General features: G+C 49.3%; 1 protein-coding gene across 1 annotated transcript in view; it reads left to right on the top strand.

The window, feature by feature from the left end:
* The window catches only part of LOC123372384 (myogenesis-regulating glycosidase-like), a 32,737-nt gene extending 15,963 nt beyond the window's left edge, over positions 1-16,774 (top strand). Inside the window, exon 2 of the mRNA XM_045020444.1 lies at positions 9,813-16,774. Within this exon, the coding sequence (XP_044876379.1) occupies positions 9,997-12,033 (2,037 nt within the window). The 5' untranslated portion in view covers positions 9,813-9,996 and the 3' untranslated portion in view covers positions 12,034-16,774. The remainder of the gene's footprint in view (positions 1-9,812) is intronic.
* The last annotated feature ends 1,591 nt before the right edge of the window (positions 16,775-18,365 follow it).

Here is an 18,365-nt window from a genome sequence, read left to right on the forward strand (position 1 = left end):
AAGGGAAAAGGTGCAAACAGGAGACAGACTGAATGAGTCCAAACCAAAAGGCCTCCTGATACCTCAAGGGCTGTGTTAATATCATGCCTGGTAAACAAGAAAAGTGGAACCAGAACATAACCAAAGTTGGCGCGTTGGAAACTAGGCCTAACGGGCAGACCAACTCATGAGGGGATGGGCTAGTCCACCCATCACTCTTTTTGTGGGTCATTTAAAGAAAGAGACTTTAGAGGAGAAAAATTGGCAAGTTTCACCATCATGGCTGCCACCCCCACCATCTCCCAGGACCCCAGACCTCCTTTGTCCTAATGCTGAGAGATTCCCTGACCAGACTGAGCCAGAGAGAGGGACCCAGACATCATCGCCACCTCTACTGGCTTCATCTGAACCCTAAACACTACCTGGGCTGAAATGGGATCAGACTGTAACAGCAACACCAGCCCATCTCGACTAACTTCTCTTTTCTCCCAACAAGGACAAGTTATGGCAATCTCTGATACATCTGAGAGTCTGTCAAACAAGGTGGTGGGGTTTTTCTGCTCCCTTCTAAAAAACTCCCCCCAAGTAAAGGGAAGAGAAATTGTTAAAATGAAAGCCTCATTTAATGTCTTACATTTCGAAGGCTTTCATTGTTTGTCCTTCTTTTCTTTATTGTTAGTAAAAGGTTAAAAGGACGTTTCCTGGTGTGTTTGCCGTGGTGCTAAGCAGGAGGAGATCTCTGTGTTCCAAAGCCCAAACCTTGTTTAACAGTGTCTAGTGCTGCACAGTGACTGGGTTATGTTACCACTTATTCTGTCTAAATGAATACAGCAGCTCTAACATCTTTGATGTTTACAGCAGGCTTTTGAAATTCAGCAGGGTTTTGCCCTATGGGTTCTTGTGAGTCTATTGCATAGCATCCCACCTGCTTTTCCTTAGCTCCCACGCCTACAGGGAGTTCTGCCTCCAACACAGATACTCAGAGCTCTCCTATTTTGAGTCAAGAGGTTCCAGCCTGACCCTATGGTTTTGCTTCCAAGGTGAGCCTCAGCTCTGTTGAACAGGTTGGCCCCAAGTTCCAGGGATGAAATCCTGGCCCCATTGAAATCAGCAGGAGCTTTGCCCTTAACTTTAGTGGGGACAAAATTTCATCCTAGTAATGTCGTGCTTGTGATAACTTGGATTGAGTGCATCTATGTGGATTTTCACAGCTCACCGTGCTTTGGTCTGTGGGCGTCCCATATAGATAGGCAATGAGGAATCCATCAGTCATCATCATCAGTTCTGGCTTTCATTATTAACTCCTTCACAGCCAGCCTGAAGAGAGTTGCACTTCATCAATTTGGTCCGCATGTGTTTGAGGGGAGAAGTGTTGCCTAATGGCTAGAGGAAGTGTCTGTGAGGCCAGACCCTGAGTTTTATATCCCGCTCTGCCACTGACCTGCTGTGTGACTTTGAACAAGTCATTTCCCCTTCCCATGCCTCAGTTTCCCCATCTCTAAAATGGGATGAACACAAACGTATCCATCTTCCAGGGAGGTAGAGACTGCAAAATGGTCAGACGACTTACCTGAGAAAACACAACACAGCCGCAGTCTGCAAGGGCAGCCCTTAAGGAAATAGCATTTCCAACAAGAAATGAAAGAGTGAATAAAAAACTACTGAGCCTGGAGTTCTAACTAGTTCTGTGCTCCTGGGCTGATCCCAGCCCTCCCAAGCAGAGAGTTTATAGCCTATCCTGCACTGAGCTCAAGTTAACCCCTTGGGCACTAGAGACCAGGTAGTGGCCTGTCTGAGGCTGAATTTGTGTTTGTAGATTTCGGAGATGCTTAAAAGATTTAAAAAATGCAAAGGCTGCAGGAGACAGTGTCACAATAGATTTTATCTATTTCCATGGCAAGCCTCCCTGCAGTTATCTAAGCCCCTCATAATTATTAATGGATTATGTGAGGTAGGGAAATTTTAGCTCTGTTTTCAGAAGGGAAACTGAGGCCCGGGGGAGCTTAAATGACTTGTCCAAGGTCACCCAGGTAGCCAGTTCAACCCGCCTAGCCTGGTTCTGTCCACTATGCTATGCTCCCTCCCATGCGGCCCTTTCATTCTGTGTATGTCCCATTTCCCCCTCCTTATGGGCTGTGATCCCATCTCCTGTAACATTAGCAATGCAGTCACGCAGGCACTGCCAGCTCATGGAAAACAATAAGAACACTACTGCACAGAGATGCTGTGAGTCAGCAGCGACTGAGAGCTGAGAAACAGCAAGAGGGAAACTGAACGATTCAGGAACTGGAGGGAACCTGAGGTTTGAGGGAAAGTGAAGGGACACGACTGCTATTCGGAGACCGAATGAAGGGAAAAACACCTGTGAAGTCTGGACTCTCTTCACCCCTCGGTCAGAGGCCTTTAGCTTTCTAGCCTTTCAGTTGCTTTAAATAATGGGATTGTTGTGGAATTAAGGGGTGATTAGCCCATGTGAGCGATAGGTTTAATTAAGTGAGCTGTACAGCAGCCAAATTCCACAGAGCCCTGGGTTCCCTCATTCCTGGGCTCGAGGATGATGGTAAGTGGAAAGCAGCTTTGCATCATCAGGTGGTTGCACTTCAGTCTCTGCAGTTTAACCCCTGAATTGCTTATTCTGCAGGTAGTCAGGATGGGAGCCCGTTCGCTACGGCATTGCACACCTGATATGGGCCCCACTCCTAGTGGGTCCTGGTCATTGCAGGATGGGGCCTTAGGAGAGTAACATAGGGATTTCTCTGCTCCCTCTGAAGCAGCAAATATTGCTGTGCAGAATTTATGTTCCCCGCAGAATTTTATTTTTTCCCCTGCAGAATTTGTGATCTCCCACTGTCTGTCCCATTCATGGCGGGGCTCTGGCTGTCAGCCCCACGCATGGCAGCCTGAGCCCAGGGGCTGAGAGCGGGAGCCCCGCCATGTACGGGGCTGACAGTCCAAGCCCAGTTGTGCAGCAGAATTTTAAAATATTCTGTGCAAAAAAAAATAATTTTGGGGGCAAAGAATTCCCCCAGGAGTAAATTTGCTATTTCTTCCTGCTGGAGCGTTGGTGCCAAAGATTAGAGTGGCTTTTAGCATCAGAAGTTAGCTGCATGCGTGCTGTTGTTCATGTAAGCTCAAGGACATGCAGGGTGCTTTATAGGAGTACTTTTTTCCTAAGTGATGATAAGAATCCTGTCCGGAAGAGAATATTGTCCTAGGCCTTAATCCTACAGGCAGGTAGAAAGTTGCACACACGCGTAGTCCTATGAAGTCAATGCTAGAGAGTTATAAACGTGCTTGCAAAGTCAGAGGACTAACAGACAGAGATGGAATGCAGGTGAAGTCTGAGATAAGAGATCATGGAGTTAGATATTCACGTTTCGCCACAAGTCCTGTTGGTTCTAGTTTTAAGACAGAAAAGTTTGGTTTTCCAACAAGTGTTACAGCAAAGACATGGGTGTTGTGAGCAGAGGCTGAGGTGATTAGCAAGGGAATGATAGTTGAAAAGACAGAGAAGATTTTTAGCAAGGCCTTGAACAAAAGCAAAGATTTCTGGTATTTTGATTGATGAGGGAACTCAGTGCATAGGTAGCAGCATGGAAAGTGAGACATGAGTCTTTATTAACCAGTAGAACTGGTCGTTCTATTTGTTTAAGCAAAACTGAAATTCTGTATTTTGATATAAAAATGGAAACTAAACACTTGTTTGTTGGTTAAAAATGATGTTGTTTCTAAGGGGGGGAAAAGTTTACAAAAACTGTTGGGTTTCTGGTTTTCCGTTGATACCAGAAAATTTGGGGGGAGGGGAGTTCTGAAGTTTCCTGAGAAGTGAAAACCTGATCTATTAAACTGATTGTAAAAATGAGTAGTGGCTTGGTCACCACCTCCCAAAGTATTGCTTCGTCCCATGCTTTAATCTATGCACAGTAGTATAAAATGCTAGCATCATTTGGTGTGATATCAAAACTGATAATAGTGCAGACTTCACAGCAGTGGATTTCATGGAGTTTCTCGCACATCATCCCCTTTTTAGGGTAATGGTTTTGTTTGTTTAAAATGTTTGTTGTTGTAGATTGATTTGTTTCATTGTGTTTTTGTTGTTGAATAGGTTTATTGAATAGAAGGGGTAGGGATCAGTGTTGCAGGTGTCATACAGTGGTGGAAAAACTGTTTCAAAGAGGAAGATTTTGCAGAGTTTCCTAGAGACGGTCAGACCCCGAATTCACCTGATCTCCTCTGGAAGTTTATTCTACAGCTTGTTCCCTGGGACTAATCCCCATCCTCTTAACTGTAACCCTTATGGGGTATGTCAGGCTATAATTAAGGCTTCGAATCTTTCATGGAGGTCACAGATTCCGTGACTTTCCAGGACTTCCGTGATTTCTGCAGCGGCTGGTGTGGCTGACCCCAGGACTGCCCGAGCAGCCGGGGCGGCCCTGGGGCCAGCTGCACCCTCCGCTGCTCCAGCGGCTGCAGGCAACTGGTCCCGAGCACTGCCCCAGAGCAGCAGTCCGAGAGCAGCAGTGGTGCCCCAGGCCACCCCCGCCCAGAGGAGCAGCGGCAGGGCCACGGGACGCACCTCCTCCCAGGAGCAGCAGCATCCGGTGGAGCACCACCCCACCCCCATCAGCAGATAAGATTTAGTTAGGCGTATTTTTAATAAAAGTCAGACAGGTCACTGGCCCTGACTTTTTTTGGTTATTGACCATGACCTGTCTGTGACTTCTACTAAAAATACCCATGACTAAATCGTAGCCTAATGCAGAGGAATCACACAAAGCGTTGCTTTCTTCTGTCTCTGAACAAGGAGCTTTGTTAGAATAAGGAGCACAGAGGAGAGACAAGGTGGGTGAGGTACCTTTTATTGAACCAACTTCTGTAATCCATAAGGGTTACAGTTAAGAGGATGGGGATTAGCTAACCTCCAACAAGAAGTGCTCACTCATGAAATCTGTAGCCCCTTTTTGTCCCATGACTACGGGGGTGTTAACTGGCCACTTCGCCTAGAATGATCCCTTAGAATATGTGCTGCTGCTAAACTACCTGTTCGACCTTGTATGTGGCTGTGACACTGAGTGCCTTTCCCAGACCTGAGGAAGAGCTCTGTGTAGCTCAAAAGTTTGTGTCTCTCCCCAACAGAAGTTGGTCCAATAAAAGATATCACCTCCCCCACCTTGTCTCTCTAATATCCTGGGACCAACATGGCTACAACACCGCACACAATGAAGGATGCAGTGTTAGCACAAGGTTATCATAGAATCATAGAATATCAGGGTTGGAAGGGACCTCAGTCCAACCCCCTGCTCAAAGCTGGACCAAACCCAACTAAATCATCCCAGCCAGGGCTTTGTCAAGCCTGACTTTAAAAACCTCTAAGGAAAGAGATTCCACCACCGCCCTAGGGAACCCATTCCAGTGCGTCACCACTCTCTGAGTGAAAAAGTTTTTCCTAATATCCAACCTAAACCTCCCCCACTGCAACTTGAGACCATTACTCCTTGTTCTGTCATCTGCTACCACTGAGAACAGTCTAGATCCATCCCCTTTGGAACCCCCTTTCAGGTAGTTGAAAGCAGCTACCAAATCCCCCCTCATTCTTCTCTTCTGCAGACTAAACAATTATCCTCAGGCCTGCACAACATGCGGCCCGCGTGGGCTCACTGTGCAGCCCGTGGGCAAGCGGCGGGGTGGGGCTGCTGGGTTTGCCCCCTGATCGGGGAGAGAGGGTGGTCTGTGGGGTGCCCCCAACGGCCAGAACCACACGTGTCTCCGTCTCCCACTCCCCCCGCACAGCGGGTGCATCATTTCCGGGGCCCGCTGAGGCGGGAAGCGCTGGGCACAAGGCAGAGCCGGTAAGTGCCGAGCGAGGGGAGGGGCACCCGGCCTGGGCTCAAGCCGCGGGGCGGGGGGAGGAAACTGGGCCGAGACCCTCCCCCCGAATCCCCCCCTTCGGTTGGGGACGGGGCGGCTACTGCGCTGGTTGGTCCCAGGGCGGCCTCCGTAGTGATTGAGGGGGGGGGGGGATTGAACTGTCTGTGAGCAGCCAGGAAATCCCCGGGGGGAGACGTGTGGGGGGGGGCACCTGCCCTGCCCCGACTGCTGCCCCCTTCCCTGGTCCAGGGACCTTCCCCCTCCCCAGCCCCGTCACACTGTCTCCTCCCTCCACCCCCCCCCCCCGGGTTCCCTGTGCCCCTGTGTTTGTGTGTTGGACGGTCACATCCAATCCCTTCACACTGCCCCCCTTTGCCCTCCCCTTATTTCATGGGGGGATGACGAGCTGAGCGGGCGGGCAGTGGCGGTGAGGCTTTATACTGAGGGGGTGTTTCTGCGGGGCTGGGCAGCACTGGGGGGGGGGTTGGGGGGGCTGGGCGGCGCTGGGGGGGTGTTTTGGGGGGGCTGGGCGGCGCTGGGGCGGGGGATGTGTTTTGGGGGGGCTGGGCGGCGCTGGGGCGGGGGATGTGTTTTGGGGGGGCTGGGCGGCGCTGGGGCGGGGGAGTGTTTTGGGGGGGCTGGGCGGCGCTGGGGCGGGGGGGTGTTTCGGGGCGGTGCTGGCGGGGGGGTGTTTCGGCGGGGCCGGGGGGGTTCGGCCCCCAGCTGTTTTCTTTGGAGTAATATGGCCCTCGCCGCTTTACGAGTTGTGCAGAGCTGATATAGAGCTTCTGCCTAGAGTCTTGCCACATCCTCCCTGGCTTCCTGATACAGCTTCAATACATATCTTTGTAGTCAAGTGCATGCAGAATTCTTGCTTTCAATTGCAGTATTGTCACTAGGGCTTGTAATCATTGCAGTCTCTCCCTAGGTGTTGAAGGCATGCAGCTTGTAACAGAGGGGCTCCCATTATTTCCATGAGCAAGCACTTTGAAACAAGGCAAAAAAGCAATTATTTCCCCTTAATCTTAAAAAAAAATAATAATAAAAAAAATCAGCCCAAGAATCTTCATTTGCTATTAGTGTATGGCCAACATAACCACTTCATCAGCCTCAAACATGAGAGCAGCAAATCCATATCCTCCAGTTAAGGCCCATTCGAAACCTTTCTAGTAGGCAGCAGTGTTTGCTGCAGAAGGCCTGGCATCTCTCTCTCTTTGCTTTAATGAGACACTGGCTCGCTCAGCGTGCCATGCAGCAGCTGTGAGTGATGGGATATAAGAGTGACAAGGTGTCAATAGGATTTGTCACATTAGAGGACCACAATCCCAGTTCAAATGAACCTTCTGGGTGGCTAAAAAGCTAATATGAGGGCTCAGACTTGTGCAATTGGCATAATAAAAATGCTACTCACAAAGCAGTGGCAAATAAAAGCCATAGATCCAGCCAGGGGGCCACCCTGTCTGGAAACAGAACCCTTTACTCTAAATCATTCATATTAAGGCAGTACCTAGGAATCTTAATCAAGCTGCAAGGCTCCAGAGTGCTATGTATTCTACACAGGGGCGGCTCCAGCCCCAGCACGCCAAGCGCGTGCTTGGGGCGGCAAGCCGCGGAGGGCGCTCTGCCAGCACCGCGAGGGCGGCAGGCAGGCTGCCCTCGGCGGCTTGCCTGCGGAGGGTCCGCTGGTCCCGCGGCTTCGGAGGACCTCCCGCAGGCGTGCCGCCAAAGGCAGCCTGCCTGCCGTGCTTGGGGCGGCAAAACTCCTAGAGCCGCCCCTGACTCTACAGGTATGTAACAGTCAGCAGCAGTTCATGCCCCACAGAACTCAAGATGCATTAGACCGAATGCAAGAGATGGGTGAGAGGGAATCGGCCAACGCTTGAGTTAGCACAGTTTGTCAGCTGACAGGTCGGCCACTCTGTGCAGTTTGAGTGGTTCTCACTCGAGCTAGATTAACTCTGCAGTTGTTAATTGAGTGAAGATAACTTGAGTTAACTCTGTGGCGAAGACTTAGACGGGGCAGGCAAAAATTTTTGGCCTGAGGGCCCCATCGGGGTTGCAAAACGGTATGGAGGGCCGGGTAGGGAAGGCTGTGCCTCCCCAAACAGCCTGGCCCCCTCCTCCATCCGCCCCTTCCCACTCCCTGACTGCCCCCCTCAGAATCCCCGACCCATCCAACCCCCCCGCTCCTTGTCCCCTGACCGCCCCTGCCAGAACCTCCACCCCATCCAACTGCTCCCTGTCCCCTAACTGCCCCTCTCAGCCCCCTGCCCCTTATCCAAACACCCCCACCCCCTTACCGTGCCGCTCAGAGCAGCAGAAGCTCGCAGCCTTGCTGGAGCCAGCCATGCTGCCCGCACAGCGGCGTTGCTGCAGGGGGACGAGACAGCAGGGGAGGGGCCGGGGGCAGCCTCCCCGGACAGGAGCTCAGGGGCCGGGCAGGACGGTCCCGCAGGCTGGATGTGGCCCGCGGGCCGCAGTTTGCCCCCCTCTGACTTAGACAGATAAAATTAAGTTTGGTTGCTTGGAGATCTCACTCCTGGTAACTCTTCTGTGGCTGTTAATTAGCACTGCCCAATAAAGGTGTGTAAAGCTTTTCAGTTTAGCCTGTAGTTAGGCAAGCTAATGTCTTAATCCAGACTTTTAAAACTAGAAAGGCCTAGTGCCGTGTTTCTCTGATTACCATCTTCCCTTCAACACACATGCAGTCTGGCTACCGCTAAACGAAAATCGGAGTTTCTGTTTTACAGGAAATTCTGGTGTTTCAACATTTGTTTTAATCCCAAACTGGATGGAATCACTGAATGAAAAAAAAAAATGATATTTCAATGAAAAGTTCTGAATCGAAAATATTTGGTAATGTTTTGACAATTTTTGGTACAAAAAAATGTTGGTAATGTTTTTGGTAAATGTTTTGACAGTCCCGAATCGAAAGATTGTTTTGGTCTGTTAAACAGAATGGAAATGCTTCTTTTTGAGTCAGTTTGACATGAAAACTGCATCTGCCTTTGGCAGTCTCCCCAAACTTTTTACCTCACGTCCCCCCAGGGCTGGGAAGTGTGGGCACGATTGGGACTGGGGCCACGGCTGGGAGCAGGGTCAGGGCTGGGGCTGGAGTTGCAGCCAGGCCAGGAACTTCAGGTTGAGGCTTAGGCCGGCCGCTGCTGGGGGTGGGGTTGGGAGCAGGAGTGGAGCTGGGGCCGCAGCTGGAAGGAAGCTGAGGCCAAGCCGGTAGCCAGGGCCACAGCCGGGTGCGGAGCCGCAGCTGGGCCAAGGGGCAGGGCTGGGGGCAGGGCCAGGAGCAGAGCCATAGCCAGGAGCTGGGGTCGGAGCAGAGCTGAGGGCAGAGCCGAGGTGGGTGGTGCTCCCTCCCTGCCCCTCGTGGTGGCTGGTCCAGGTCCCACCATGACCCCCCTCCCCCCCCGAACGTTCCTGTGCACGCCCACAGTTTGGGGACCACCGCTGTAGCCAGTAGGAGCAGAAGCAACCAAAGCAGGGACCTTGGGACATTCAGCACATTTTCTAAAGTTTTGACGGGATGTCCTCTGCCCTGTGCTGACAACCAGAGTCTTTTCACCTCTGCTTCACTCCACATGTACCCTCTTACCCTCTTCTCCCTAGCCCTGTCCCCCTTTGCCTTCAGTGTCCCCTCTCCATGCCCTTTGCTTTCCACTTAGCTGATCCCCCTCCTAGCTAAACACATACACACTCTCTCTCTCTCTCTGTGGCACTAACATGCCATTTGCTTCCATCACGTTGTTCACTCTGCCTGGATGGTTCTACTCCTTCACTACTCTGTCTCCCTTGTCTGTTTATTGTTAGCTCTTCAGGACAGGGGCTGCCTGCTACTCCATTTGTACAGTGCCTGGCACAAAAGGGCCCCATGATTGCTTGGTCTCTACGTTCTACTGTAATATATTTGACTTAGAAGATGCTTATACGTATTTTTTCCCCTTCTGTTTCAGACATCACTGTTCAGTGGTTGAAGGGATCTGGAGAAGAAATGACAGCTGCATACACCACTGTTCCTTTCCTTTTTTGGAGAGCCTGACAAGAACTCTACCAAAAGAAACTAAGCGTTTTCGGCTTTGCGTAAAATCAGCCGTCTTGTTGTTGTTTAGGAGTGAGTGCTTCAGAAAGAATAGCATCATGTACACGTTCCTGCCTGACAGCTTCAACCCGGTGAAGCCGAAGCCGTCCAAGGAGCTGAAGCCAATGATCGGTGCAGTAGTCGTCGGGCTCATCTTGTTCATTGCGGCGGTGGTGGCATGGTGTTACTACACGGCGTCTCTCAGGAAGGCGGAGCGGCTAAAGACGGAATTGATGGACCTGAGGAAGGATGGGTTCATCATCAAAAACCACAATGGGGAGGTGGTCTTCAGACTGGCCTTCCAGTCGGGCACCCTCGACCTGGAGTCCTGCTCGAAAGAAGGGCAAATTTTAACCTGCACCAGGTCGGACAGAGGGAAGCTGAATTTCTTCATTCAGACAGTCAAGCCCAAGGACACAGTGATGTGCTACCGCGTCCGCTGGGAGGAGTTTGTGGTGGACACGGTGGTCGAGCACACCATGTTTTGGGAGGACGCTCATTGGTACGGGGGCTGTGAAATGAGCGTCCAGCACTGGCCAATCAGACTCCCAGGGTACCAGGAGCCCATGCCCTTTGTGACGAGCGACGTGTATTCCTTCAGGGGCAGCTTTGGAGGCATCTTGGAAAGGTACTGGCTGTCCTCGAAAGCGGCGGCTATAAAAATCAACGACTCGGTGCCCTTCCACCTGGGGTTTAACGCCAGTGAACGGTCGCTCTTCTTTCAAGCCAGGTATAAGGATTCTCCCTACAAACCTCCCCTGGGGCAGCAGCCTTTCCCAGAGCTGAGCTACCGTGTCTGCGTCGGCTCGGATGTGACCTCCATTCACAAATACATGGTGCGCAGGTACTTTAACAAGCCTTCTAAGATCCCAGCAGAAAACGCCTTCCGGTACCCCATCTGGTCTACATGGGCTCTGTACAAAAACGATATTGACCAGGATAAGTTGTTGCGTTTTGCAGAAAAGATTAAAAAGTACCGGTTTAATTGCAGCCATATTGAAATCGACGACACCTACACACAGACTTATGGCGATTTTGACTTTGATCCGGTAAAGTTCCCTAATGTGACAGAAATGTTCAAAACGCTGAAAAACGAGGGATTTAAAGTTACCCTGTGGACTCATCCCTTTATAAACTACAATTCCTCCAATTTTGGAGTGGGGATAGAGCGGCAGCTCTTTATCAAGGAGCCGACAGGGAAACTCCCCGCGATGGTGAAGTGGTGGAATGGCATTGGCGCCATATTGGATTTTACCAATCCCACAGCCAGGGAGTGGTTTCAGAGCCACCTGAAACAACTGCGGTCAAAGTACGGCATAGCGTCCTTTAAATTTGACGCTGGTGAGGTGAGCTACCTTCCAAAGCAGTTCAGCACCTTCAGGCCCTTGTCGGATCCCAGCATCTGGTCCAGACGGTACACGGAAATGGCCATTCCGTTCTACGAGCTCGCCGAAGTCAGGGTCGGCTACCAGTCCCAAAACATCTCATGCTTCTTCCGCATCATTGACCGCGACTCGGTTTGGGGATATGAGCTTGGCCTCAAGTCCCTGATCCCTACTGTGCTCACCATCAGCATGCTGGGATACCCTTTCATTTCAGCTGACATGATTGGTGGGAATTTTTTCCCCAACAAGACAGAAGGTGCTGTTGAAATCCCGGACCAGGAGCTGTACATCCGCTGGCTGGAGCTTTCAGCCTTCATGCCCTCCATGCAGTTCTCCATACCCCCCTGGCTCTATGACAAGGAAGTGATTGAGATTGCACAGAAGTTCACAGAGCTGCATGAGTCCCTGGTTGCCCCTCTCCTGTTGGAGCTGGCTGGAGAGGTCACTGACACGGGAGACCCCATCATACGGCCCATCTGGTGGATTTCTCCCAGTGATGAATTTGCTCACAAGATCGACTCCCAGTTCCTCATTGGGGACACCCTCATGGTGGCCCCTGTCCTGGAGCTGGGCAAGCAAGAGCGAGATGTGTATCTCCCGGCCGGCAAATGGCGCAGTTACAAAGGGGAGCTGTTTGAGAAGACCCCAGTCCTGTTAACAGACTATCCCGTTGACTTGGACGAAGTTGCTTATTTTGTCTGGGTATCTTAATAGACTCCTCCATCCATTCTAATCTTTGTGATAACCATGCCTTACTTTAGAGTCTTAAAACAAATAACAATTCTAAATGCACAGTATGTTTCTTTGTGGGGGGGTACTGGAGGGGAATGGGAAATTAACAGGATTTTGTTTTTTAAATATCTTATATCTTGTCCATAATTGACGCTCCAGTTTGGGCTGTGGTTTAAATATAAATGCAGAAGGTATAATAGCATCACAAGATGCATACAGGAAGCCAAGGGCTTTTCAAATCTCTGAGCTCAAAAGGTAAAAGCACCCCTGGGTTTTTAGCTGTGCACATGTGGGGGTTTTTTTTATTATTTTATTTCTCTGTTAGAAACGTGGCCTCTGGGGGGCCTACAATATTTGCCATAAACCCCCCTCTTCTAGGTGCAGCCTATGAATCCAAATCCCATAGTGCAATGCTCCATCCTGATCTCAATGAAAGGCTGCATGCTTCAACAGGAAGCAGTGCATGCTGGGGCCCGTAGTTTCTGGGCCACGCCTCTCCCCAAAGTGAGTGCTGCTGCAATCTGCTCCGTTTTAATGCAAATGAAATGCACTCTTGGAGTTGTTGCAAGTTGCCAAGATGGTCTGCAGCTGAACCAAGGGAGGACCGCCCTGATCCCAGGGGTGAAAGCAATGTTGGGAGGGAACAAGGAATGATTCGAACACGGGAAGCAATGGGTTACTACAGCACAACTAGCCTTACATTTTATAATGTGGCAACTATTATTTAAAAAAAGACTTTTTTAAGAGGATAAATCTAGCTATATATTTTATTCCTTAGTCCAGCATTGGACTGGACCTCAAATGCCCAACCCCCCATCTCTCTCGAGTACCAGGCTGGCCAAGGTATTCGACTTACCTGCAAGTATTTTAACTGTATGTTACTTACCCAGGCAGGCTGCATTATTCTGTCCTAGCCTGTTGCTAATATCTACTGGAAGGGTCTCCTCCTAGAGCACGGACTCTGCTGTTAACACTATTCCCCATACAGCAACAACATTTGTAGGGTGTATTTTCTTTCCAGGGAGTAAAATGGATTTCTTTGTTACACACCTATCCTGCAGATGCTTCTCTTTCCCCTTTTAAAGATGCGCTTGCAGCTTGGTTATTTGTCAGAGGAATTGCCAGAAGCAAAATAACCTCTCAAAAGGTGCATGTGACACTCCCCAGAGACTGCAGGTGCCTGCCCGCCACGCACAAACGGATCCACCAATTTTGCTGCCGACCAACGTATCAATATGAAAAGCAATGATGTTTGCACTGAAGGGGGCTGTGCCGATGGGGCTTTTTCATCCTTTCCAAGGAAAGGTTATGGTATTCATAGTCAAGTTAAGCTAGTATGGCATGGCAGTCTTTTTTAACTGTCTCAATTTTATCTAAAGTTTCTTGGGCCAGTTTTTCTTTGATTGTTGCTATTTTTAAAAAGCCCAATGCTCACTAGCTCTCGCATAGGCACCTAAATGAAGTGGCTCAGTGGAAGCCATTGAGTGCTGAGCACATTGGAAAACTTGGCCCCATGTAATTTACTGTCACTCTAGAAGTAGGAAATCTGAAGTTTTGGCCTGAAGGTAAAATGCAATTCTAACCTACCTGTGAGTGTGTGTTACCCATTGTCCTCTGTACCTGAGCCAGGGCCACCCGGGGCGGGGGGTGGCAAGTGGGGCAGATGCAAGCGAATGCTGCGTGCTCTGTCTCTAATTCAAGTAGTTTGAGCTTAAATGTGCAAAGCAGGTGCTCGGCCTGAGCTCATCCCGGAGGCTACATGACCAGCTTGCTCTTGCAACGTTTCGATGCCCCAGGTTAGACCCGCTCCTTCGTGGTGCAACTTGAAATGTAGCCAACTGATTTCAGCACTGAAAATATGTCAAGACTATGTCTTGGGGGACTCCTGACTGTGCCTCATTTTCAACTCTTGTGGGGTTTTTCCCCTTTGGTTAGCTGCATTCATAGTTTTGGGGAAGGATTCTTGGGAGGGCGGCTTTGCTACAGCATCTGGATAAGATCAGAGATCCTGAGTACAGGGCATAAGGTCTCTGTGTACAAATTGACCACAGCAGCCTTGCACCATTACAATTTTGGTGTCTTCTAGCATGGGGTTTGGCTATATTGACTGGTGAAATGAGCCAACCCTCCCTTTATCTGAGAGGACTGACAGACATTACAGTGCCCCTACAAAACAGCTGCTTCCTGTGCAGAAAAGCTGGGGTATGGGTGCGGGAGGGAATCCTAAAGAGGGAGAACATGCCTGGCTGTGCTTTCAGTGTGAGCCTGAAGACTTCAGCTGCACAAATCTCTGTTCCAGAGGTTCCAGTTGGCTGGGGAACTCTTCCATGAAAAGTTTTCATGGGTGGTGGCAGGAAACATTTGAACCTCTCCATAAGATTGTTGCACGTTTTGTTCCTGCCACCGTCGAAGCAATGGGGCTGCAGAAATGCAACGGAAGGTAGAACCAAGGCCTCTGTGTCACTGGATACCTGAATTAACCACAGGCTGCTCCCAAATGTAGAACACCCAGAAATAACTAGCAGCTGGAATTCCAGGGTGCTTTGTAGCTGCCTCTTTGTTGTGTAGAGGTTTACTAGGGAGCGAGAATGTGAGCAATAGTACGTTAAGTGTCTGTTTAATTGAACTGGATCCTTGTGGTTGTGCAAAGATGGTATTAGATGCTTAATTGGGCCACTGTTGTGAAGGCTACAAAGGAACTTAGCCAGAAAACTCATCACGGCTTAGATACATCCAAGTTTCCTATAGACACATCCTCCCCTTCAAAGGAAAGAATTTTATTATTGAATGTTGAACTATTTAATTTAACTGGATAGGAAGAAACGTTAGTAACGTGTGAGCATCCTTATTTCTCCACCAAATACCACAGCGGCTGGGAGACAAAGTGAAACAGCTGCTAGGAAATTACAGAAGAAACGGTTAAACCTGTGTCGCAGGCAGCTGGACAGCAGCACAAATACGTCCCCAGGTTCTGTGGCAACCTCCGTCCTGTGCAAAACTGGTGTTGAGAGGAGCCTCAGCATTGCTATGTAGAATTCGTTTAACAGCCGTCCTTCTCCTACCTCTGCAACAAAATGGGAAGTGGCTCAGCTCCTTAATGACACTGAGCAATTTGATGGGGGCCAAAAAGGTGTCTGTCTTGAAGTTTCACTTCCCTGCTCTGAACTAGGAGGGCCGGAGTACACTAGAATTCTCCGTACTGTACCACTAAAAGGGAGGACGTGACCTAGATTGTTCTAGGCTTGTAAGGTGGGTAACTGCACAAAACTCAGGGTCAAGGAAATACCTGTGGTGATGGGGGTGGGTGGACTGGTTCAGATTTGCCACCCAAATGTCTGTCTAGCCCTGCCTCTGGGAATGGCTAAGCTGCAGTTGGGCATGATGCAGGGATGGCTCAGATTATGTCTGTAGTATTATTTTATTTGAATCCTGCACTACTGTATTGGTTTTGCACAATGCTGTAAATCTGCACATGCCTTTGCAAGTCAGCTTCTAATGTTGGTTTTAACCAGTTTTCTAACTCTCTTAATTACTGAAGAAACAACGCAACTCTCCTGTTAACTGAAATAGCTTTGGGAGGATAAAGGGAATTTTAACTAGGTCCATCTGCAACAACTTTGTGGGAACAATTGCATCAACAGTGATGAATGTAGGTTACTTTCACACCTGACGTTCTATAAAATTAAATCTGAATCACAAGCCCTTTATAACTGCTCTTTTTAAAATGTAAAAGAATCAGGCTTGTTTTCCATCCCACCCCCCTCTACCCCCTTTAATCTCTCAGGGGTCAGGGCTTGATGTATAAATGGTCTGTCCTAAACTATAGATCTGTTTGCTTTGTCGGAGGGCTTTTTCCCTTCTTGTGAGCTCTGCAGTCAAGGAAAGATGTAAGTTTGGGGCTGGCCTATAGAAGATCCTTCTCCCACGGGATAAGGAGAAGTTCCATGTGCCATTTTCTTTTGGAAGATCAGCAGAGCAAAGGGAAAGAAAGACAGTTTTGCTCCCAATTCCATTGTGTGACTATGGAATAGCCCAGCTGACGCTGGAATTATTCAACACTGGTGAAAGTGAGAGCAGAATGTAGCCCAGAGAATGCACCATGTCCAGGATTCAGCAAGGTATCAAAGCATGCACTTGTCTTTAATGGGACTATTTACTGGCTAAAGCTAGGCCCTGGCTGAAGTACCTTGCTCAGTTGAGGACCATATTTCTGGTAAAGAAAGAAGAGAGGCTACTTCTCTGATTCACAATATCATTTGGGGACCTAACCACTTGCTTATTTCCAGCACAGGGTGCATTTTTTATTTTAACAGGACAGGTTTCACTTACAGCTGTGTGCTGGGAAAAGAATGTGGCATATATTTGGTGCAAAACAACACAATTCACTTATGCCACCAATCCAGCCCCAGTACATATGCTCCTGCTGCAATGCTGGCTGTCAAATTTCAAAACTGGTATCTACACGAAGAGTAGATGACGATGAAACTTTAATTTAAGAACCTGTGCAGAGCTCCTTTGCTGCAAATAGTGTTTCCCTCCTGACTTTTCTTACTTTTTTTTGTATGAAACTTGGCCCTGCCTTGTTCCACACTAACCAAAAAGAGAGGGAAATGTTTGCATTTTGTTTAACATTGATTGGGAGGAGGGGAGGTCACATGATCACTGATGTGTCAAGTTTCAAACTATTCATTTTGAATAAAAGACACTTTCAACCCCTTGACTTCGCCTCCTTCCTTCAGTGTGAGTGGCACCATACACCAAGACCAACTGCCATTATATTGAAAAGGGTAAAGCTGCAGCCGTGTGTGTGTGTGTGTGTGGTGTGTGTGGTGTGTGTGTGTGTGTGTGTGTGTGTGTGTGTGTGTGTGTGTGTGTGTGTGTTACACAAACCGCCAATGCATGCTCCAGCCTGGATCTCTTTAATGGGAAGCATGGAGCTGAGAGAGACGCAGGGCTGAGAGTGGGTGGTAAATTACAGATGGGTTTGAAGGAGGAGGTGGCTCCAGAATGGATGGGTGTAATTTGGGGCTGTGTCTATGGTACAGAGCTGGGAGTAAGTCCTACTCTATCTGGATCTGGTATAGCGAAACCTTCTATTAGTATTACAGGAGCACATAGCGGCCCCAGGTGAGGGGGTATTGTGCTGTACAAATGCAGATAGTGAGACATGGTCCCTTCTCCGAGGAGCTGACAGTCTGAATGACGAGGCAGGCACCGGGTGGGCACAGAGAGGCAAAGCGCCTTGCCCGTGGTCACCCAGCAGGACAGTAGCAGAGCTGGTAACAGAATCCAGATCTCCTGAATCCCAATCCAGTGCCCTACTCCATAGCCCCGGCCAGCTCTCCTGTTTTGGGCACCTCATTAACTGAAACAGAAAGGAATTCAGGGCATAGCAAAGGGAAAGACAGAGGTGGCTGAATGAAATGACTCGTGAGGAAAGGTTAGAAGGGCTGAATACTTATATCTTGGCTCAGAGATGGTGACTAAAGCCTTGATTCAGCAGCTCTTGTTCCCCTGCATCGTCCGTTGACTTCAGTCGGAGCACTCCTGTGGGTGAGACCTGCGAGGCTGGGCCCCGTGGAGGTGGGAGATGATCGTCGTCGGTGAATATTTGAAGGCTGCAAAGGTTGTAGAAGAATGAGAATTGCTGAGTGTGTTACGGGGGCATCTAAGTGGAAGCAACAGGATTAGGTTAGGAAAGGGAAAACGTAGGTGGAGTATCACGGGAAAGCCTTCCTGAGGGTGAGACGTAAGCTGTACAGCAGAACTAAAATTCATTTGCAAATTTAACACCATTAATTGGGGCTTGAAGAGGGACTGGGAGTGGCTGGCTCACCACAAAAGCAGCTTTGCCCCTCCTGGAATTGACACCTCCTCATCTATTATTGGGAGTGGACCACATCCACCCTGATCAAACTGGCCCTGTCAACACTGGTTCTCCACTTGTGAGGTAACTCCTTTCTCTTCATGTGTCAGTATAACAGTGCCTGCATCTGTCACTTTCACTCCATGCATCTGAAGAAGTGGGGTTTTTACCCACACAAGCTTCTGCCCAAATAAATCTGTTAGTCTTTAAGGTGCCACTGGACTCCTTGTTTTTACATAAGCTGTGAAACAGTCTCCCTTGGGAGGGGGTGGAAACCCCATCGCGTGGGAGGCTTAAAAGTAGGAAATGCCCAAGAGGGAATGATCCTGCCGTGACACCTAGAGGGGAGAGAGAGTCATCAATCAAAGGTGCTTATATGGCCCCTGTTACCCCAAAGGGTATCAAAGCACCTCACCTAGTATTTGCCCTTTGAACACCACGACAT

The sequence above is a fragment of the Mauremys mutica genome, chromosome 6 (assembly GCF_020497125.1).
Source record: "Mauremys mutica isolate MM-2020 ecotype Southern chromosome 6, ASM2049712v1, whole genome shotgun sequence".
Classification (NCBI taxonomy): Eukaryota; Metazoa; Chordata; order Testudines; family Geoemydidae; genus Mauremys; species Mauremys mutica.